A 23,054-nucleotide genomic window follows, 5' to 3' on the forward strand; every position below is an offset into this window, starting at 1 on the left:
CGTATTTAGTTTAAAAGTATTCCACAGTTGTTCGATATTTAGGTTATCCGCGAGTGCATCAAAAGTTGGCAGCGCTACTCGAAGGCAACGCTAATCGCCTCGTAGTTGTCCCTGCTGTAGGCATAAATCTTTTGGTATGAACCAGATTGTGCTCTACTTAGTTTTTAACTGTTACTGAGCAACTTAATTACATTTCTCTGAGTAACTCTGCTCCGGACGCGGCAGCGCGTGGTTCTACCTGCAGCTTCTGCATGCGGGCTCATGATCAGCACGGCCACGATGACAGGTAAGAGCACCCCACAATACACGTCTGCACCACAGCACACGCGTGCGCCGCTCGGGATTTTTTACGACCCCGAAGCACATTTTTCGAAATTTCTTGCCCCTGCATTTGAGCGTGTAACTTGGGTACACTCCTTCCCCCCCAACCCCCCGCCCTTTTTTTCCACTACATTTTTGCCTGTCACGAGTAAATGTTGCGCCGTGTTGTCGAAGCACTTGCTGCCGTTTTTTTTTTTTAATGAAAATGAGAACAATCAAAAAGAACATAACCACGTCTTTGTCCAGAGATGACGCGGCTAACAAACGTCGATAATTGTGATGCATTCGTGTGCGGGACTCCCTGCTCAAGTTCGTAAGCAGAGCGCTTACAGGACGTGCACCCAACTCGCGTACCTTATTTGTTTGATTCCAGTGGAAAGTGTGGTAGCTCAAGTGAGTCACAAGTGAGGGACCGCCGATACATTAGTCCGGCCGCCGTGCAGGTAAAGAAGTTTATCGCTGCGACTGGTCGAGACAAGGCAAATGCAGCTACTCGAAGTCACGGCAGGACGACGCGCGGCGCTACGACGCCGGCCGCCGCCGCTTCTCTATCGCATGCACCCTCTGTCGGCAAACGACGCCCCTACTCCTCCGCGTCCTTAAATAGTTCCGAGGCGCACGGCCCCGCGCGCATTTGTGACTCTCCGCCGCTCGCATCAGTTCGCCGGTGCTGTCGCTGCTGCTGCTGCTCCCTCGGTTGTAGCATTTTAGGACCTTGCCCTCGTCGGGAACCTCGTCCGTCTCTTCCTATGCGCCAGTAGTGATCTAGTCGGGCACCTTGTCCCACACCGCGTTTTCTTTTCCGTACTAACGGATTTCCCCTCAGTAGTTTGGCGAAGAAGCTGAATTTCTAAATTTATTTTGCACCAAGGAATGGCGTCGTCAGCACTGAAAAAATCGGGCCGCGCCGTTGCCGCTCTGCTCCGGACGCAGCAGCGCGCGGCTCTGCCCGCGCCTTCCGCATGCGGGTTCAAGACCAGCTCGCCCATCATGACAGGTAAGAGCACCCCACTGCACCACATCTTCACAAGAAAAGTTCTCCTGGCTTCATTTTGCGATCGCGACGCGCTTGCAAAGCACTGATTCGGTGCACGATGCCAGCGCGCCGGAAAATTCGTCTGCTTTGCTCGAGCTGAACTAGAGCACGAGAAATGGTTAGCGAAAGTCAATGATACTCGTGCTCGGCATTTGTTTTTAGATTTTATTCTGACAACAGCTAGCTTAGAGAGTGACAAATATAGATCGTAGTGGAGGTGGCGATGGCCAAAAATTGTCAACGTTCTACCCCCCTCCCCCCCTTTTTTTTTAAGCTTCCGCGGAAACCTCCTATGCCATGGTGCGCGTCATGCGTTTGGATGCGGCAGTAAACACGGCCGTGTCGTGCGTTCGGTTGCTATGGGGCTTCGGTTCTCTTCCGCTCGTGAAGCTTCTCTTGTGGTTTATGCTCTGCTGAAGCCAGACTTCTCTGGGCCATAAGTTACATCAAATATTTCGCATTATTCGGCAGCTACGGTCGCTGTGCGGTGAGCAGATTTCGGTGGCAGCACTGTGAATCTGTCATAGCCATCGATATGTCTTGTGCGAAAAAGTCTCGAAATTTGACCTTCCGTCTTATTCAGGATGAGACATGCTCAGGCGGCTGCAACATAGGAGGAGGCGGTCTGCGGTAGACGCGGCTTCGTCTTGTATTCCTGGTCGCGCTTCTCCGCATTGTGACCTTGGAAAAACACCGCTGCTCACTCCTGCCCGTGAAATCGGTGCGCACGCGTATTGCGCCTTCTGGCAACTCGCACTGCTCATAGTTTAATTTTACAAGTTCGTCGCGTCTTTCTTACAGAAAGCAAGTGCTTGCGACAGTGGTGCGCGATTTGACCTGTAGTGCTTTGCTCAAGCATAAGTGGCGAATAACTCGCCGCGGTGGCTTTGCGGCTGCGGCGTTGCCCTGATAAGCGCGAAGTCGCGGGTTCGATTCCCAGCCGCGGCGGCGCAGTAGGGGCGAAATGCAAAAAAAAAAGAAAGCTCGTGTACTTACCTAGATTTAGGTGCACGTTAAAGAAACCGAAGTTGTGAAAATTATTCCGGAGACCCCCACTACAACGTGTCTCATCATTATCGTGCGTTTGGCTCGTAATAACTAAGCATGCGATTCCTTTTCAAAGTGGCGAATGAAGTAATCAAGAGACTATCACAGAACTTGCTTATGTGTAAAGGGCCTTTTTTGAAAAAGTCCGCTTGTCGAAACATTTGCCCCCGTTTTTACTTTGTTCTCGTTTTGCTCATCGTCCTCCCGCTTTCCCCGTGTTATCCACTGGCCTTTCTTGGCAGACTCAGCTGCTCGTTGCAGCTTCATCCTTTCGTTCGTATCAAATTTGCTTATTTTACTTTCTGAGGTTGACGCAGTGCGCTAATCGTTTTCATCCATGTACATCGTAATTTATCGCTATCATAAATGAGCCTTGATGGTAGTACACTGTCGGTTGCTTTTCCTTTGGACCGAGATGTGGGAAGTAAGGGAACTCCTTCGGTTAGCATCGCTGCTCATTTTCGCTGAGCAGTTGTCGTCTCTACAAAGTTTAGTACCAATCGGGCGTTTGGCTCTTGAAACGTGTCTGGCGCGTCCGCTAGTTTTTTTCTGGTTTTTGAACTTGAACAACTGACAGTATACGTTAAGTTGGGCTCGCTGGGAAAAGCGCGTTTTACAATTGTCTGTCATCTTTTACAGCAGGTGGTATATGATACAGGTAGCATATTCACGTAGGGTGTGACCCCAGTTCTGAACTATTCATAATCGTCCTCTGTTTCCTGCAGAGCTACCCCCTTTTGCAATGCACGCACGACCTCGGTGTTTTCGATGCCGTCCCTGGCCTCGTATGTGTACTCTTGCCAAGGTGCACGTGGCATGAAGTGTCGCAATTGTTGCTCGCTCGGCAATCTGCGTTAGCGATCAAGCTTGCCTAATTGCACTGCGTCGTACATTCTGGTCGGCAACTAAAAGATAGTGAAAGAGCGTCGCACCTGTTCTGCGCCAAAAAGCCTCCAGTGATCGAGCGAGATATTTCCGATGGCGCGAGCGAACTTCCGCCTATCGCTTCGTCGAAGCGCAATCCAGCACTGTCCACACGGCAGCAGCGAAAGTGGCTCGTGGCGGCGCGCAAAGGGTTGCCACGGGCGGAACTGGGCAGGCTGCCGTCCTCAGTGGCGGAAAAAGAAAAAAACCTCCTTCTGGACGCCCGCCAAGAGCGGTCGTGCAAGCCGGCTTCAAGGACGCAGCACTCGTTGGTGGGGGTGCCGTTCGGGCCCACTGTCAGGGCCCTCGGCGAGCACAGCGGAGGCGCAACCGGCCGCCTCGTGGGACCGCTGCTTCCAGGAATCCTGACCACGTGCTTGCTGTTTATGTGAGGAAAGAGGGGAAAGGCGTTACGTTGCATTGGTTCCGGTTTTGCTTCGAGTTGCTAGGCGCGTCTGCTGGGCAATCGCTGCGTTGTTATGTGAAGCTCCTCGGTGGTTAGATGGTTGCATACGGCAGCTTAATGAGTGAGGGGCTACCGTGTTCTTTCGTGTGGCGCCCAGCAAACAGGAATTTCGACCATGCTACATTAGCTGGCTGCGTGTCGTTTGATGCCGATCGAGCGTTATTTCCCTGTGTGCGTCGACATGTCCGACAGCCTCTCTCCACTCGGTATCGTCGCTCGCGCCCGTAATAGGTGTCCGCGTGCATTTCTCGGCTTCTGCTGTCGCGCAAGGCGATCGTGTATGCTGTCACTTTCGGCATGCATGCGCGTGAGCGCAGCGGGGCTGCTTTTCGCGCTGCCTCCCCGTCGTGTAACTCGAGCCTCTTGGAATGCCGCGAGAGTCGGCGGTTGAACAACCGGGTCACCTTGCCGTCCCGTCTCCAATTGGCAACTGTCGCTGCATTGGCGCCTCAAGCATCGCCAGTGCTGACACCGAGGAGACACCTGGTCGAGCCGGTTTGAACTCAAAACTCATTTGCAATTCTCTAATTGCTGCATCCCCCCCTCGCACCGAGAACCCCGTGCCCTTTCTTTTTTCCCACCTGTTGCTACATCCCTTCCTGCCTGATGGTCTTAATCTTTTTCAAAGCCTGTCTTTTGTCATTCGCTGCATCTTGGCTTCTTGTCTACGGGGCCGATCTTGTTTTCAAGAAAGATGCGCTTGGATCCTTTGTTCGCGTCATCGGGCCTTTCAGGTTCTCTGCAACCCAGGCAATAGGAATATCTTGTGCACATTATGCAGTGACGTCAAACGAACGCGAAGACAGTGAGCCAATACATACGAATGTGGAATTACTTAAGATATTTTCCACCACATAGCTTTCAGTGGACTGTAGGAGGTGGTGTTCGGTGAAGTGTTCGGGGGGCTCCCGTCACACCCGCATTCCTTAAAGCAAGTACGAAATACCCAAGTATAGAGCTTAATACTTCAAGTGACTTCCTTGGCGATGCCGAAAGGCCGATAGTTTTGTTCAATAGGCCGTATATCGTAACGATCTCTCTCTCTCTCTCTCTCTCTCTCTCTCGCACACACACACACTGGAGAAAAGCGTTGGAGCATAACGCTAGCGAGGCCCTGGACTTAGAGCTTCGGCTCTCCTTTTTGATGGTGTCTCTTCCTCCTTGCGATTGCACAAAATGAACTGTCCAGACTATTTTTTTATTGCTGAAACTGTACATGGGAGACTGCACCGCGTGTTTTATGCCGTGCATTTTTCTTTAAGCAAGCGCTGTTACTAAGGCGATGACGAGGCCCGTATCTTGTACAGTATTTTCTTCATCCCATTTTACTTTTTCTTTCTCCATATGCGTCGCACAGCGTGGCCGGATCCCAGCGGCTATACAACACCGGCGCGGCGGCGTCCGAGCCAGTGACGAATGGCGAAAGGAACGGAAAGCAAAGTACGGACCTAGCTTGGCAATTTCGTCATTCTCTGTCCACCGCTGTGGCCTGTGCGGCGCCTTCAGCGCGTGTACCGCCGCCGCGTGCGTGCGCCGTAATGGGATGCTTTATTCGCACTTGCCTCGACTGCCCCTGTACTCGCTTGGCAATGCGCCCGCGCTCGTGTCAGCTGGCCTGCGGTGATCTGCCGCCTTCGGTGCGTTCCGTTTCCGCGTAGTAGTTCGCGCCCGCAGTTGACGCCTCACCGCCTGCCTGTTTTGCGTTGCTGCTACGGAGCTCCGGACTGCTGCTCTCGGAGGCACCCCGTTTTGCCGGCCCCAACTGCACGAGGCAGCCGTGCGCCGCTTTCCCGCCCAGATAGCGGCGGTTGCCTGCGCTCCGGCTCGTCTCCAATGGCACGGGGAAGCCCTTTGACGTCGACTGGCCGCTGGCTTCACAAGGCCGCCCCGTTCGCTGACGCGCGCGGCATGAGCGCGAGCCTGCCGCGTACGGATGCTTGCGCAACCAGTACTGCTTGGTTGCGTGGAGGCCGGAAGCGTTTCTTCGCTCACTTTCGGAGGACAGTCGCTATACGGGGCTTGTGCGCCGCTTGTAAATTTCGAATGCTAACGTCGGCAGTGCTCGCGTGTGGTCCGCAGTTTGCCGACCAGAGCTGCGAGACGCGATGATGCCAGCCTCTGGTGCGGTCACTCAGATGCGGTGCATGCCCTCCCACGAGTGCAGTTCTGACCGCGTTGCCTTCGAAAGAGCGCATGCACCTTCGCTGAGGTCACGAACGCGGCCGGCTCCTTTCAATGGGCGGCTGCGTTTCCAGCATGACGCCTCCGTGCATGCGAATCTGCGTAGCCGTCTCTGGCAACCATTACGCCTCAATTACCGGTCATTCCCGTCGACGAGCGTCGTCAAAAGCTGAGTCCTTCCGGCTCGAATTACGCGTTTTCGGGTTACTGGCACATGAGGTTATTCTCGCACGCGGAAAAGCGTTTGTTCGAACGTCCCCTTCAGCTGAAGGTGCTCCGCGCAACGAAGCCTCTCGTGCGGAGCCGCGGTAGTTCCCTGCGCGTTGACCGATTCGAATGTCTTTCCCTTCACTGCACCTTTCCAGCACCGCCTATAGAGTGGTGATATAATCAACATGGTGTACTGCCTTTTGTCGCTTTTTTCTGCTTGTGCACTGCCCGCTGCACGTGTCTCTCTGTCTCCCCTTGTACTTTCGTGTGCGCTGTATTCGTTTTGCTTGCTGTGCTAGGTATGAGTCACTTCCGGGCCGTGTCTTCCTGTGAGTCAGTACTTCATGAGCCAGGCTTCATGCTGTGTAGTACTTATGTGATAACTGTCTAGACACCTTGTTTTTATCTTTCTCACTCCCTCCCCCTTCACCTACCTCCCGCACACGCATGAACACGCACATTCTGCGAAACGCGCGCATTGCTATGGTGAACGACCGCCGAGTTGTGACGTTCCAGGTCCTGGAGGCTCCCCGAAGCGAACGTTATGTGTTATAAATCATAAAGAACTTCGGTTGTTTTTGTGGTTAGTGTTTATAAAGTGACCTGTACGGGTGTAATAGTTGAACGAAGTTTGTGTGGCAGCGTTTTCAAATCGGTGACCCCAGGTGAATGACTGCCTGCTCGCAAGCAGTGTCACCATTTAAGTGGCATTATGTAGATCTTCGTGGGATGGCTTGCATGTACGAATGCGGGATAGGATGTGCGTGCTGAGCAGTTACTTTTTTTTTTTTGCACGTTCCTCCAGCCAGTCATTCTTTTTGCGTGTACACCGTTTCCGTTTTAAGTTACGGCATCGAACAATCAGAATTTTCGGGCTGCCTAATGATACGTCAGAGGATTGCTTTCCCCGATGACACTTTAGCCGCGCTGCCGGGAGATATGGCAGGACGCTCAGCTTGCCCGTAAGGTCATTTGCTTCACGTGCAGGTAATGAATGTATGGCCACACTTCGTTTCTAAATTTCGCGCCAAGAACTCAGCATCGATGTCGTCAGTGTGACGTTATAGATTTCATTATATATTCGCAACAAAAGAGCACACCAAGCTGCTTACAACCGAGCACAGGTGTACCACGATGCAGATACACGAAAAAATACAGAGGAATGCCTCCCACCCTTCAGCGCATACCAGAGCAAGAACGAATTCTCTAAGACGTCGTGAAGGCGGTTTATGGACGCCGCCTCCACCATTTAGTGAAGGATGCGACAAACCTTCACACGCCGCCTTCAAAGTGACACAGCGTTTTCGCCATTTCTAAAGGCCTCCTCTTTCGGAGATCCCTTGTGCAAGCAATGAACAACGCAACAGACTACGCAACCTGTATTATGGAAATGCGCCATTTTTGAACAGCAATAGTGGAAGTGCTAGCGACAAAGCCGGCGGAGGACCTACTGGAATTGGGTAAAACTCACTCAGACTCATGGTGTCATGGCTACTCTTGCTCATTTTAATCCTGCGTGGGTGTCCATCTATAGGATTTTAACGAAGAAAATTGCCCCGTCACAATCACGGCAACAGCGGAGTTGTCTTACTCCATCACCCTCCGACCCTACCATGACTTCCCGTACTTTTCCAGCGGAGGACGAATAATCCCGAGCGGAAGTATCCTATAAAAGAAAAGAGTATAATAATGACACTTTCAAACACATAGGAATCAATGACGCAGTATTATCTTTTGCATTGTTAAACATGCGGAACAGTGAGCACCGAAGATGAAATGAAAAATTTTTCGGTTCTCTCCGCTATTCCCTCTCTATCTCTCTCTCTCTCTGTCACCGGTGCGCTAAATGAGCTCGGCTTCTATTGCGTTCAGTTTCGCGTAATCAAGGGCTCAGAATGTTCATGTAGATGAAACGGGACAGTTTGTGCATAGTTATTTTTTGTCTTTTGTCTTTGCGTGCATACTAAACTGTCTTCGATAGCATTCTCTTGTGCCCCTCTGCAGCTGTACTTTGTATCGACATATGTTCTAGAGAGAGAGAGCAGCACTGTAACAGCTGACGGTGAATGAAATGCCAGATTAAAAGCGCTGTTACCCTCGGAGATTGTATGTCTCCAGAAGTGTAACCGTAGTAGCCCAGTAAAGGTCCAGATCCATCCGTGCACTGGTGCCGCAGCGATGCAACATTCTGCGGAGTGCGGAAAAAAAAATCTCGGTGTCCTTTTTACTATGTGAAGGATGACCAGCGAAGCTGTGTATGTGGGCCCCTTAATGGCAAATTGCACCTCCGCCGCAGGTCGGCCCGCGGCATGATTTTGTCTACGCACGGACACGATCCTGGGGGAACTATAGCCCTTAACAGCTTCGTTGTAGAAACTGAAGCTTCCGCGAGCTGTCGTTGCAGTTTTCTCGCCTTTCTTCCAGCACTAGATATATTTTATACAGGCACCTGCCTGCTCGAGTGCAGCCTTCGCGGCGGCTGCGTTGGAATGTCGTGCCGCCAGCTGTGCGCTAAGGACCCACCGGCGCTTGTCGCGCGTGTCTGCGCGCAAGTTAACGCGCAGGTACTCCCCCGCCCCCTCTCTCCCATCATATTGCAACATGAACGCGTCTCAGCCACGGAAGGGCCGCGTCGGTGCGCTGCATGGCTACGTCGTCAGCGGTCTGTCAGGGTGTGCTCACAGTGGTCGCAGCACTTCAGGCGTGGATTTCGCATGTGTTGTGCCGCTTCTTATGCACCAAGGTATGTGCTTATGTACGAAGTCACGCTGTGTGCATCTGGAAGAAGTGCTCTCTCCGCTTCCGTCAGGCGTGTCGCGACAGGACATGCCTGGCCTTCTGATATCCGGGAGTGACGCTGTTTGACCGATTCACATATCAATACGCGCGGGGGGAGCCGGTTAAAAAAAAAAAAAAGTTTTGCAAGAAGATGTCATCGTTGTAACGAAGAGGCTGGTCAGTGCGTGAAGTTCCAAGGAAAAGCTTTTCGGATTTTCTCTTCGAACGAAGCCCCATCGTCTGTCTGTCCGTTGTTAATCTCTGCAGATGTCCGGTCCGAGTGCATGCTGTCACTTTACCCGTGACAGTCAGTATTAAAGGATCGACTTCGATCCAATGGCCCGTAGACCGACCGCCCCGTAAAGCAAACTGTACAAAGTGACCAGCTGGACGCAATTAACACGAAGCGTGTCGCCTGCCAACGCGCCGCATGCACGCGTGTATTCCCCCTGCGTGAAATGCCCCATCACAGCGCCGCGCTTTCCCGGCGCCCCGCGGCTCGTTATTCCGTCGTCGGGGCTTTCTCGTTACGCTTGCGGAGCCCTGTCCCCGAGGATCTACATTTCCGCCTCTGATCCGCCGGCATCTCCGCGACTCATCTAGCTTTCTGCGCGGCCATCCGCACAGGGGCGTGTCTGACCCGCGTCCGTGTGTGCGGGTTTGCCGAGTAGTATATACGCAGCCGCCTCGCGCTGGTTTCCGAGTGACGTCCCACGTGTACACAGCGTCTGACCGCGTTCCATGTGGGGTCGCAGGCCGGCGTTGATGTCGCTGCAAGTCATTCCGAGTTAGCGATTTGCTAGAAGCCATGTATTTACTCTTCCGAACTCCCCACTATTTCACATATGGGTCGTCAGTGCTAATGCACCGCCTGCAATGCCGTCGGATCGGATTCATCTTTTCTTCTGTGTACTTCGTTTCGAGCGAGAGCGCTTAGCTAGGTTCTCAGTTATGGTTTAAAGAAATGCGCTGTTTTGGTGGTCGGAAACTACTGCGTGCTCCACCAATTAAGTTTTCGGCTTCTACGAATGTGTGTGTTTTCCGTTGAACATGAGCAACTTGCCAACAGTGAGCCCGCGTTCTTCGCGGAATTCTGGCATAGCGGATCGACAACACTATAGCTGATTCCCGCATCATCCTGCATCATCAGCTGCTCGATCTGCTTCGGAAGTGAACAAATTACGATGACCATGCTGACACTGAATAGAAATTTACATTATTTCATAAACTTAAGAGAAAAAAATGCAGCTCACACCTTCAGCTATGAACTGTAATTGGTAATTATGTTGAAGTACGAAGTACGTGGCATAGGCAGTGTCATTTTACGAACATATCAATGCAGTCGCAAGCAGTCTGAGCAGTTAAACTTGCCGCTTTCATTAGGTTCCCTTAAATTAGGTCGTCTATTTCTAATATGTAAGTGGCATTGCTCGTCAGCATTAATTCCCGAGGCTCGCACAAAATTTATTAAAATAAGAAATTCTAACGTCTAGTCCCATTGCAAGACAGGGTCAGCTAGTAGCGCCTCTGAACTTTCGCCGAGCGTACAAAATCCCAAAGAGACCGTGAAGCTCCGCGGACATCCAGGGTCAGGTGAAGAGCTCTAAGTTTTTTTTATGACAACCCTAAAAAAATTGCTGTAATGCTAATAGCTATTTGCTATCGCTAGGTTAATGATGAAAGGCAAATACATCAAAATTAGACAAAATACTTACTATATATTCCGGTCATGCAACAATAGGCTTCGCTCCGAACAATTTGTGACGGTGATTTCTTTTAACTTTCGGTAAACAATCCTTTAATGAGTAGCTCCATGCGCGACGAGGTGACTTGAAAAACTCGTGTAAATAATTTTTATACCGAGCGCTGCAGATCTTGTGTATATAGCATAGCTCATTTGACGCCGATTTTGGCTTCGAACGACACACGCGCTTTTCTATTCCAAGTTCTGTTCTGTTACTCCGTGTGGGGAACCACAACGAAGATAGTTACAAAGACCTGTTATATTACAGAAAAGAATATTTCGTATTTACCCGAGTTATCGTGGAACTTGTGACCTCCGAGGGAGTGCATATGACTATAGCACACGTAGTTAATTTACGAACCGTAGATAATATGGCACCCGTATAGTGGAATTTGCTGTCCAATTATGTTAGTGGGACCTTTCTTGCTAACAAGCGGCGCTTCCAATGCCAAAAAATAATTAGGTCGCTTAACTTCCAAACATTTATTATAATATGCAAGAGGGAGAGAGAACCGCATTACCACATGTTTTAGCGATATTTACTACGCTGTAAAATAATCGTAACACCATCAAATAACGGCACGTAAGATTCATGACAGGAACTTTGGGTTGTGTGTAATAAACTTCACTGCACAGAATGTAACGAACGACAGAGGGTAACAACACAGCGCACAATGGGCGACTGTTTCTAAGAATGACCTTATGAGTATGTTAGGCATAACCTTCAGAAGCACAGGTTATACCGGTGCGCCATCGATGTGTGTGGATAAAGTTATGAACCTATTTTTGTATAACGTAGTCTGCACAACGTGCGCCACAGTGCAGCACAGTACTATTAATCCAACATAATGATAGAAACTGTGGTTTATCTAAAAATCGCATTAAAACCGTGGCTTACGCAGCATAAAAGACCGCACGTGACGGTGGTGTTACCTTTTACTAATTTGTATGTGAAACCTAGACTAAAGGCAACACTTACTATGTCTAAATCGTCGAAGGTAGTAAAGTGTTGAGGCTCGTAGTAGCGTTTTGGCCAGGAATGCTTCCGGCACATTGATGAGTACCTCCGGTAGTAGGAATGAAGAAAAGGGGGTTTATTTTACATTATTTGCACTGGTTCCAGATACGGAAGCCCACTCCATGTAGGAGGACATCATATGTCTGAGCTCACATTAGGACAAGTCAGCACACTTTCTCACTGCACCAAAAGTCACCGATTTTGAACCAGTCGTCTTCTCTAGGAGACTAGACTAGGGAATCTGATGACTATATCTCGGCCAATCACGATCGTCGCATCGGTCGCAAAATCCCTCCCACGATGTCACACCGCTCCGCCGGACTCCGTCTCCTAAGTTGCACCTTCGCCCCCGCATGTGGTGCGAGCGTGTAGCAATCTAGGAATCCGAGGTCGACGCTGTTACCACGGTAGCCTTCGACGTTGGCCCCTTTCACCAGTTAGGCCAGCTTGTCAGGGTCAGGTAGAGCGATCTTCGCGGTGGTCACCTCCTCCACGGAGGGCGGCACTTGTCGCCCGGATGTGAGCTCCTTTGATTGTGCCGAGCCCCTTTGATTATGTCGGTGCTCGTCGCCTCCTGGGCGCGCGCTGATGAAATATATATCAAAATGCTTATTTAAAAAAAAAAGTGCAGAAAGCGAGTGGGTGGAGCCCCTACTCCAGGGCCCCACTGGCTTGAGCGGTCCGCCGTGCCTGGTCGAGGAGCGCTAGTTGCATCTCCTGATCCTCGCTGGCGAGCCAAGTCTCCCACTGCTCCCTTCCGGAAAGTTTGCCGGCTATTTTTGGTGTAATAATTTTGGGTGGCCTGTTCTGGCAATACCACGTAATGTGCGCGAGAGTTGGCCGGCCCCCGCACCAAGGACAGCGAACGCTGTACAGCGTTGGGTGAATGGCATGTTACAAATAAAGGTTTGGAAATGTTCGGCGCCAGTCATAAGAGTCCCGCCTGGAAAGGACGGCCTCGTGGGAAAAGGACTGCTCATCGCCACCGGGAGATTCGAGGGTGACCAGCTGACAGGTTGCCCGAAGCGGCGGTGTCCAGTCGCTACCTCGTGGATTGTTCTGGAAGCGATCGCTGATGACACACTGCAGCTTGAGGTCCCAACCTTCGCTTCGTCGTGGCCTCCTCCCTGGGCATACACGAGCGCGCGCGCACTACAGTCGGCGTGACCGAGCGACGCGCCCACCGGACGCTATCATCCCCGCATCCCAAGTCCTACCCCTCTCGCTCTCTTCTTTTTGTCGTGCTCAGCTGTCTGCAAGACAAATAAGTTGCGTATCTCAATAACATCGATAGCGATACGTACAAAACACGTTCTTAAGAGAGAGAGAGAGAGAGAGAGAAAAAACGGAGTTCTTTTATTGAAATCTCCGGCTCGGACCGTCTGCATTCTTATTCTGTCTTCCTTTCCTATACTTGACCTAGAAGTTGTATTCCTGCAAAATGACTCAATCTTAGCAGTCTCCCGCTTTCTTTTTTTCTGCGTTTGCTTCAGCCGGGCAAGAGCGCAAGTGTCGCTCTCGACCGCGAGCTTCGTGCCTTGAATTTAGTATGCTGGCTTTTGAATGGCCCATACGATGCACAACCACTTTCTCAGAGGTGCTGAGCGCCTCTTTTCGCGGTGTTCGTCTTCGACTGGAGTACAGCACTCAATGTTCTTAGCCGCTTTCGTTAAGTTGGGCAAGGACGACACCTTGACCACGGTTGCTGGCGTCACACTGGAGTATGAATTCTCTGCGCAAGTTTCACGAGACAAGCACAAGCCGTGAAGACAAGGCTTCCCTCTCAAAACAATCCACATATTCCGAATAAGCTCCGCAAATCTTCCACTTTTGTGCGACTCACGCACTAATATTTTCTTTCTCTCGTTCACAAAGTGCCCGCACTAAGGAAATAAATTTTTCGTAAATTACGCGCTCGAAACTACACGAAAATTCGCGCTTATTTCTAAATACTGCCACGCAGGCTCTAAGCGCTACTCAAAACGTTTCCGTCTTATGAATACCCGTGCGAGACAAGCACCAACGCTTTGCTTCTGTGTGTCCGATCAACACATGCCTTAAAGGAACGATACAAACCTTTCTAAAATTGTATGGTTAAACAATGGCTCCTCCAAATTACGTGTCTAAATTTCAAACAAAATCTCGCGGACACTTCCGAAAAATGAACTAATACTCAAGAGCGCCATTACAGACTTCTAACAAATAACCTGGACTTGACGTTGCTAGCGTATCTCTAACAAAAATAAGTCTTATCTGCCTATAAAGAAAGAACGACGTATCGAGAAAATAAAGTTTCAAAAATCTGTGCGCGCGAAAATCACCTCTCGGAATATCGACGAACTTCTAAAATAAACAATCTAAACAAACCTCAAAACTTGCTTATCGAAACGATCGCTAGCATCGGAGATCTCAAAACGTCTAACCAGGCACTAGAAATAAAGAACCAAAACTTTTTCCACACTTTTTCCACCTGTATCGCCGTTATTCATTCTGAATAGCTGACGGTTTCTGTTCAAGCCGTACTCGAGGCGAGCGCAGTCTGAAAGCTCGTCTTCTCAACCTTGTCAACCCGGGAATACAAAGGGCACGTATGCGATTCCCCTCGCTGCAAATCCCCGACACTTTACGTACTGGCGACATGCCTTCTAGGCATTGCACTACGAATTTACTGCCTGGTATGAACACTTCGCGTCGCCTTACCGCCGCGCTCTCCTGTGTCATACAGGTTACACCTCGAAGAAAAGAACTCGATGAAGGCGAATATAATTGCCCCTGGCTTTTGTCCTCCGCCGCGTCGTACGTCTCCTTTCTTACTCGTTTGGCGGCTCGGACGCGCTCTGACTGGAAACTTTCCGAACGACAAACGCGCCTTTCTAATTCCTTCACTGGTCTCCCCACATGTTTTAGTGGATTTTGCTTTATTCGGCCGCGTTGCCTACTCTGCCGCATTCCTGACTCTGCGACGCCTCTTGGCACGCTTTCTGGCGCTCATTTTCGAGTGCTTTTTTTTTATTATTCCTGTTGGCGGCTCCTCAGCCTGACCCTCTTCCTGAATTTCTTTCTGGGAAATCGGAAAGATTTCCTCCTCCGACTTAACTGCGTCTCGGGAGCTAGCTGGTTCATTCTTTTTTTCTTTTTTGCACTTTATTCATCGTCGTAATTCAGCTGATGAGCTAGTTCGCGAGCTTTGGACCTCGTCAAAACCATGACCCACTTTCATTCAGTAGCGACTCTGAGCTGTTCAAGAAAAGGTAAGGGCGTCCTTCGGTAGCTCATTGGAGACTGCCGCTACTGTCTCGACATCTCCGACAGGTCTCTCAATCTGTACCTTTGCCATCGGTAGGCGTACGTATTCGCTGATGGCCTGCCTTATCCACCCGCACGAGAGCAACGTAGTCTTCACTTTTCACATACTTTGGATGGACGACGTCCATGGTGGCCGCGGAGTACCTGAGTACCCAACCCTCTTTGCCATTTACCATTATATGCGTCATGTATGGCTTTAGGTGAGCTCCTTTGTCTGCGCGTCAGTCTATGTTGGGCCTCGTTACCGTCTATGCGCGAGCTGATGAAAGGAGGGCCTCGTGAGAAACGTCCAAGGAATGCTCATCGCCGTATTGGAACGTAACAGCTAGTAGAGTGGTATAGATGGGTAGTAAGCAGCTACACCCATTGCTGCCTTTCTACTACCTTTATTTTTTCGAGTGTAGGCTTGGAGAGAAGTGATGGAAGTTCGAATGAAAGTACATATATGGGCATGATGTGCTATGTACCTGTTTTGCACATTTTCTTTTAATACACGCCAGACACCTTCCGATTTCCTTCGCTTCCTCTGTGATTTACCTGTAAAATATGATGGCATTGATTTATATATGCGACTAAAAAAAAAAGTTTTGCAAGACATGCATACACCAGTTAAACTAGCGAAACATCTTGCTGTCGTTTTCTTGGCAGGTAAATGTGCCTGCTGCATGTTCTTTGTATTCTGAACTGCACTATGACAGAGCTCAGCACTGTTACTTTTGTTTCTCATGATGAATTCTGCAAGCAATGATAATGTACTCGTATATAAATTCAAAACTGTGCGAAGTCATCTGTCGGGCTATGTTCCTTTAGTACTTGCCATCGGTGTCTATAGTCTTGGTATGTCACTGGAAACCAGTAAGCTGTCGTCTGTGGGCCCGCGTATGAGTTTCCGCTGTCCTCTCCACGCACTATTTATGCTGCGCGCACACTAGCGTGAAAGTGTGTCAAGCGAAGCGTGTTTTGTCGTTACTGTCTCACAAAGTAGTCCACTAAACACGCTGGCGTTTGTGTTCTTCGATCGTAAATACTGTCCTGAATAAAGTATCGAGTCTGTGCAAGGACAGCCTCCGCCCTTTCGTCGGTCAAGTCTCGCAGTGTTTGCTTTTGGCGGACCAGACAGTCTATAGCGCCTTGGGTCTCTTACTACCAATGTACCTGCTACCTTTTGCACACTAAGTTCCGCCGTTGGTAGAATTACATGCACTTTGCATGCTGGCAGCGACATGTGTAGCGGTGCATGTTGCTGGCGCTTCGAACTGTGTGCTTCAGAAGTCGCTGGCGCCAGCGACGTACGAGGGTACAATGGGCGCAAGACCATTTCGCAAGACGGCCGCACAATTGGCGCTCGGCTGTTTCGACACGTCGCTCGTCCGCTGCCACTTGTCCAGCCGCATGGAATTTCGTTATCTCTGCCGCATGGGGTCATCTTTCCGCTTGGTGCCCCGAGTGGGCCCCCTTTCTTGTCTGGCGGCGCGTAAATCGCCGCGTCGGGGCCTGTGAGTGCTCATCTCGAAACTCGCTGCGTTCCACCAGATTCGCTCAAAGGTCGTCACTGATCAGGCTCGAAGGCTGCCCGTCGCTCTCCGGGCGCGCTGCCAGCCGGCGCGGCGTAACGTTGTCGCACCCTTTCGAGGCTGACGAGGTCCCCGCGCCAACCCCTTCCTTATCGCACCTCGTTGCGTGCACGCCGGCATATCCTTCGCAGCCTCGACCACTCGTCAGTTCCTGCAATTTAACAATTGCGTTGATCGATTCAAGAGAGGGGGGAAGCATTGATGGCCACTACCGCTTGTCTGCTCACTCGTTGCTAGCGCGTTCCGTGCCGGCGATTGTGGACAATGCCAACGCGCCACGACTAGCACGAGAGTGATGTCACTTAGTACTGGTCCAGCAGAACGCGACAAGATTGCTATCCGCTGTTATGGTTCAGCAAACCGCTGACGAATGCCAAGTGCAGCTAAAACGGGTCGCCTCTAAACGCATCCGTTGTTTCTACTGCGTGTGCGTGCAGTATTGATGCTTGTTCTTCGATTCCAGTATATATCCAAGCCGCAGTTTGTCAACATATCGCTGTCACTTTTCGTGATCGTGTAGTTTAAAAGCAAAACAGTAGCGAGCGAATCAGGGGTGAGACGAGATGAAGGAAGCGATTGCAAACACTTGATTACTGCGAAAATGGGAAAGAGGTGCAGGAAGGAACCCTTTCTTTTGAGAAAGTCGCTGGGTTAAATTTCGAGGACTACACTTGTCCATGACACGGTGCTAAGACAGAGTAGCAGGCTTTTGACTATGGTACTGCTGCGTATGAGCAGAAAAAGAGGGGCCAAAGGAAGTATTGCGGCACGGCCGGAGTAGAGGCGCCACACGCCGGGAAGACGTCATGGCCGCGTCACGGTGACGCCTCCCTTACAGGGGAAGGCTAATCGTTCTGCGGACATTCCTAATAAGGTTGCTTCGTTCGCTCACTGATCCCTGATAACGGTGTAGGTTAGTGCACACAAAGGTGCAAAGTTGGTAGCGAGGACGCACAAGTCGACCACGAGCGTCATCGTCAACGTAGGAATTCAGCTACAGCCAGTAAACCGCGTTGTAACTGGCAGAGAAGTTTAACATGCTGCGGCCGAAGCCACCTTGCTGCATAATCGGCTCCGATTGGGCGACGATCAATCGCTCTAACACGTGTAAGCGTCGGGAAGTGTATGAAGGTGCACTTACGGAACGCCCTCGCGCAAACGCAGATCAGGGGCCGAATCTTATAACGGTTCGGAATACGAACCGTTCGCTTCGCCGCTTACGTCACTAGATGTGCCACTCCCAAGCCGGCGGTGGAAGAAGGGGAGGACGCGACCAATAGATGAGAGGGTGCCACCTCTGAAGTGTACGTCATTATATGACGAGTTAATCGAGGAACTGCAGAATGTTTCCGCTTGCTAAATAAATGTAAAATATAAATTTAATATTATACGCCAAGTTCTGAAGTATAAACGTGTGGTGCCGGGCGTTTACGCAATGCAGAAGTAATTTATTAATGTCATTCTTTTTTATGCTCAGCCGACAGGCGGTATCGCAAGCGCAAATGAGTTGGCAGAGCGCAGCGCTATGTCGTCTGCTACCAGGAGCTCGCAGGATGCACGCAACAGGAACGCACTGCCGGCACTTCTCAAGTAGCGAGCGCGACAAAACCGCGAACTGGTTCTTAGGGACACCTTTACTAGCCGACTATATCAATTTTCCATCTTTTTTCGCCCTACGTCATCGGCTCGGACATGACTCGCTCGCCGCCGCGCTGCCGCTGTTCCTGCGATAAGCCCCACGGCGCGTCGCGTGATAAAAGCAATGGAACTTGAAATCGAACATTACGATACACGGGCCCTGCATTGCCTGCGCGAAGTCAAATCGAATAGTGTGGTGCTGACGGTGCGCGCTGTGCCGTAAAATTGAGTAACAAAGTGCGGCACTCCCGAACCAGAGAAAAAAAGGCAGGCAAATAAGAGATCTCCACAATATCTTCCCGTCCTGACTGTATAGTTTTATCAGCCGAACGATGGAAGTGCTGAACCAGTCTAGGTTGAACCCTTCTGACTGCTGAACGGCGATCTGCAAGCTATATTCACGCTGGCGATAGCACTGAGAATTCGATCTCACCATGCAAATATCTCCTTAATTGGCATTGGCTTTGAAGCTGAGGTCACGGGAAAGCTGACCCAGCCCTTCAACCGGCCAACACAGTAATTGCGAGAGCAACTTTGTGGACGGTGTCGGCAGCAGAGATCTAGGTCATTCCGATGAATGCTTCACGTCCGACCGACCTCTGGGAGCTGCAGGCCAGTGGCGATGAACCGCAGCGCGCAATACTCCTTCCTCCGCGTGGACTGGCCACTCGTACGTTTGCACCTGAGTCCCCTACATTTGATAGCGTAGCCTGCAAAAGGTTTACTTAGAAAGCCAGCAAGGGCGGTGCAACTCATTATCCGTCACTTCTTCGAACGCGTATCGCGCTTCCAGCCGTGGTCGACACAGAAAGAGGAACGCCAAGCAGACGACGAAGGCAAGTAATAGCCTCCGAAGCAACCAACGCACGCGCGCGCGACGCCCGCGTGTCTCCGGGGTCGCGCGACCGGCGCGCGCGGCCAGGGTCACAAGCCAAAGCCAAGCCACAGCAACGGAACCCAAAGCGGACTACCCCTTCGCCGGTTCCTACCACCAGTTCGCTTTGAAGATGATTGACAGATGCGTGACGTATTCGAAAATTGCGATACCGCCCCGCTGCCTCTGACGACCTGTGACGTAATCAAAATTTTGGCCAATCAGGTGAGGCCAAAGAAACGGTTCCCCAACCGAACCGTTATAAGATTCGGCCCCAGGACGCAATTTACCAACCGGAAAAGGAGAAGCAAAAAAATCAGCGTATTCTCATGCGTGTGTTTGAATTGGCGATAAGCGAAGATTTCTTTGATGCTTACTGAAACGTCTTGACTTCTTCACTTCTGTGTAGCGCAGAGGCAAAGAAAGCTTCGCTTCAAGTCCCGATCAGGCTCAGACGCAAGTAAACAAAACGCAGTGGCAATGATGTTCTGGCAAATTCAGCGGCTCGAAGGCTAGCGGTAGCCGTGACAGCACTTCGAAGCTCGGTATGCGTGGAAAACGATGCATTGAGTAAAGACATTGCGTACGCTGTCAGCACGGGAAGTGAAGCATCTATGGTGCGTAGGGTCTTCTGCTTTCGACATCATTACATATCAAACGCATCCTCAGCGGTGGCACAGCGATCTCCCGTTGTTGATCTGAAAGTATTAGAATTTCGATACATCTCGGCGGCTAGATGTTTCAGAGCGAAAGGCAGAACCGCTTGCGTGAGCTCCCCCCTCCCTCCCCTTTCTTCGCACGTTACACACACACACATTATTATTTTTCTTCGTTCCTGAATATTTTAGGTTCGCCAATATGCGTTTGCCACTTTGCATTGACGACACAGGCGCAACAGTTGCGAGATTTCGCGCCTAGTTGTGCCGTTAAGAGCCGCTTATAATCTCTCCCGAATACATATCACACCGTCGGGTTTTAGGAAAAACGGCAGTGTGGAGCGCTGACACACCTCGCATAAGCGAGGTGTGTCACCTTTGTATACTGCCTGCCTCGAGTGCGTGAGCGATTGTCTGCCTGGCCTCCAGCGCAAAAAAGGGGATCTCTCGGGCTTTTTTTTTTCTCTTTCTTTCTTTCTTTCTTCTGAGTGTATTTCCACTCAATTTCGAAAACAGCGCCTAGAAAACGGGCATAAAAGAGTGAGAAAGAAAGAGAAAAAATTGACTTCTGTGGAACGGCGGACTTGGCTTCGTGGGTTGTTTCCGTTGCCTCGTCAGCTGTGCGCTCGCTTTGCGGATGACGCCAGCGGTGGAAGCGCGCGCCGCCGCCGGCTGTCCCCGTCAGTGACGCAGCGCACAGGTCTCCCACGGGGTGGCACGTGACCGGGTTCGCCTGAGCGCACTGCCCCGAACACGTGCACAATCACGAGCGTGCCGATGCGCGCAGGCCGCGGCGTTCACGTGATACGTTGCTGCCACTGTTGCCTGGGGCGACGGCGGCAGCTCATCGCGGAGCCCGGATCAGTCGCGCGCGCTCTCGAGGTTGGCGGGCTCGGAGGCGGCAGCGTGTGCTTCTCGCGCGCTCCGGCACGTTGCCGCGGGCGCAGTCGCGGTTTTTCGTCGAAAGCGGTCGCGCTGGTCTTGCTAAGCGAAAGCTGCTCGATACCCGCGAGCTGTGACCGCGCCGTACCAAATGACTCACTTTGGAGGTAACATGTCGTCTAACATTGCATTGCTAACACCGCAGCTCTAAGGGCTAGTTGTTGTATACTCTTGTGTCACCCGAGTCGCGCGGAAAATGAACGGCCTTTTTTTTTTTTTTTAGAAGGAATTTCTATGATCACCGAGGTCTTCATTATTTTCGCGGAGAAACGGGTATTAATTGTGAAGTGGTCAACATTTCATTAAACAAATCGAATACCTGGAACTCGGGAAACATGCAGCCAAGATTACATGCAGGCAAGATAAAGAATGTCTTGAGTACCTTTCTCTTCACGGCAGCCTTGCCTTATTTCGATGGAGCAGCATCGGGTCCACACACTCCCGATCTTTTCCTTCCCGGTCTTTCCGTGATACTACGCTTCCAGCACTTGCTTTTCATGCATTTCGTGAGGTTCCGATGCATTGTTAAATTCGTCAGTATGAAAACTTGATAACCCAACCGGAGCCGCTCGCCGGAACGTGCTGCTTCCACTAAACCCAAAGAGATTTTTTTTTTTTTTTTACGATTCCATCAGTGAGCAACCGCGCTTATTTCGCCTTTCGCTCTCTGTATCCCTTGTAACAGCTGTTCCAGCGTGCCCCCACCAGCTGTGGGAGGCCATCAAAAACGCTGTTTGCGGTGACATATGTGCTGAAGCGCTCGGCGCTGCCCCGGATGCACTCGAGTTTTTCCGTTTCACCAGCTGGCCGGTATACTACATACGTCCTCACGTTCTTGAGCAGGTGTGTGTGAAAGGAGTGTTAACTGGGTGTACACGTAGTATATAGCGCGCGATGATGACGACGCCCATTTACCCTGCAGAAGTGTGATACCGAGCAGCTTGCCGTTGTCGCAGGAATCGAGCTACACCGCGGCTGAAGTGCATACACGCGGAAACGTCCACTACTTTTGTCACCCGTTCTGTCAGTACGCCTAATCGTGCATGAAGGTAATCGGAGCTTTCCAGTCGGTTAGACCTGTTTTCATTTGTACTCGTAGCGTCGGCATGGACAACAAGCAAAAAAAAAAATCGCCTAAACATTCGTTTGTGTGCTGTTAAACAATGAAACACGTAAGGGTGTGTCGACAAATCGTGCCTTGGCTTGCACCCCTCCAAAGGCACGTTTTTTCGTAAAGCACACCCTTAATTATTAGGATAAAACACTTATCGACGTCAGATTATTATAGGTGTAATTATTCAAGTAGTACTAAAGTGGGATATATGACAAAGGTTATCGCATTTACAAAGCAGTGCCTCGTAAGGCTCTGTAAGGCACTGTGCGTGTATTCGCGGGCTTCTTTCACGCTCGGAAAAACACTTTATGTAGCACGTGTTGAGCAGCAGAAAGCTGTATCGAGAGTTTTTCATGTCGCTCTACAATTTTCCCATTGACACTTACCATCTAATTATAATATTTGAGAAGTTGATTAATCAATTAAGACTAATTATCTAATTAGGTGGAATTCGTCAAAGTAATCTGAATATCTCCAAGCGACGGCAAACATTACCTTGGTTGTGTCCAGCTACGTGGCATGCGCATATTTTTAAACAGGCTAAAGGTAGCTGGTACACTCTGCATGCTCGGCAATACAGCGAAAAGGTCCCCGCGTCACGATTTCGTTACCTCGCCCATAGCTCGCAGGTCGTTTGTTTTCTTCTTTCTCTGGAGTCGTAGCTATATTCGGCCCTTACTGCGCCTCGCCTGGAAGGGACTGGGTGAAAGTGGCGTGGCGCCTGACGTAACAGCGTCCTGTTTGTTACGTACGCTATCTGCGCCGTCTAGGCGGTTGCGTCTTTCAGGACGCGTGCTTGCTGCATTGCTTGTTGCTAGCCGCATGCAGCTGGAGCTCGCTCGCCCCCCAGAAACACGCAGCCGACGGCTTCTCAGCTTCGCAGCAGCTATATAATAGGCGAGGTGTGGCCACTCTTCCGCCGCTTGTGCGTCGTCTGTACGTGCACTGTTTTCTTCCTTTCTTTCTTTCTTTCTTTCTTTGTGGAAATGAAAGGAAAAATTCGCAGGCTACCTTATGTTATCTCTAAGACGACTTGAAGGCGAAAGCCCAAGTGCCCATGCATTAAAGACTGACACATGACGTACACATTCCCTTTAATTCGCTTAGTCTACTTCGCTCTATCCTCCATCTTTATCAACCATCTTGCTTGCTTACGGGGTCTGAGCCATTGATGATGGTATTTTTTTGTACCTTTCGTGTCGTCGACGCGTTCTCGCTCAAGGAC

General features: G+C 50.7%; 1 protein-coding gene and 1 long non-coding RNA gene across 4 annotated transcripts in view; one reads left to right on the forward strand and one right to left on the reverse strand.

Moving 5' to 3' along the window:
• The first annotated feature begins 778 nt into the window (after positions 1 to 778).
• The window catches only part of LOC135906152 (glutamine synthetase-like), a 34,510-nt gene continuing 12,234 nt past the window's right edge, over positions 779 to 23,054 (forward strand). Inside the window, exon 1 of one of the 2 annotated variants that reach the window (XM_065437387.2) lies at positions 779 to 1,318. In XM_065437387.2, coding sequence (XP_065293459.1) covers positions 1,195 to 1,318 — 124 coding nt within the window. In that variant the 5' untranslated portion in view covers positions 779 to 1,194. Of the gene's footprint in view, positions 1,319 to 8,751; positions 8,929 to 23,054 lie in introns of those variants that run through there. The other variant, XM_065437386.1, reaches the window with a different exon arrangement.
• On the reverse strand, positions 11,805 to 22,642 carry LOC135906153 (uncharacterized). Of its 2 annotated transcripts, none has more exons than XR_010565655.1 (3): positions 22,441 to 22,642; positions 15,499 to 15,568; positions 11,805 to 12,852 (listed from the first exon to the last, which is right to left on the reverse strand). It is a non-coding gene; the product is annotated as an uncharacterized lncRNA (long non-coding RNA). The 2 variants fall into 2 exon arrangements; XR_010565656.1 differs by lacking the exon at positions 22,441 to 22,642 and adding an exon at positions 21,098 to 21,754.

Source organism: Dermacentor albipictus, chromosome 1 (genome assembly GCF_038994185.2).
Source record: "Dermacentor albipictus isolate Rhodes 1998 colony chromosome 1, USDA_Dalb.pri_finalv2, whole genome shotgun sequence".
Classification (NCBI taxonomy): domain Eukaryota; kingdom Metazoa; phylum Arthropoda; class Arachnida; order Ixodida; family Ixodidae; genus Dermacentor; species Dermacentor albipictus.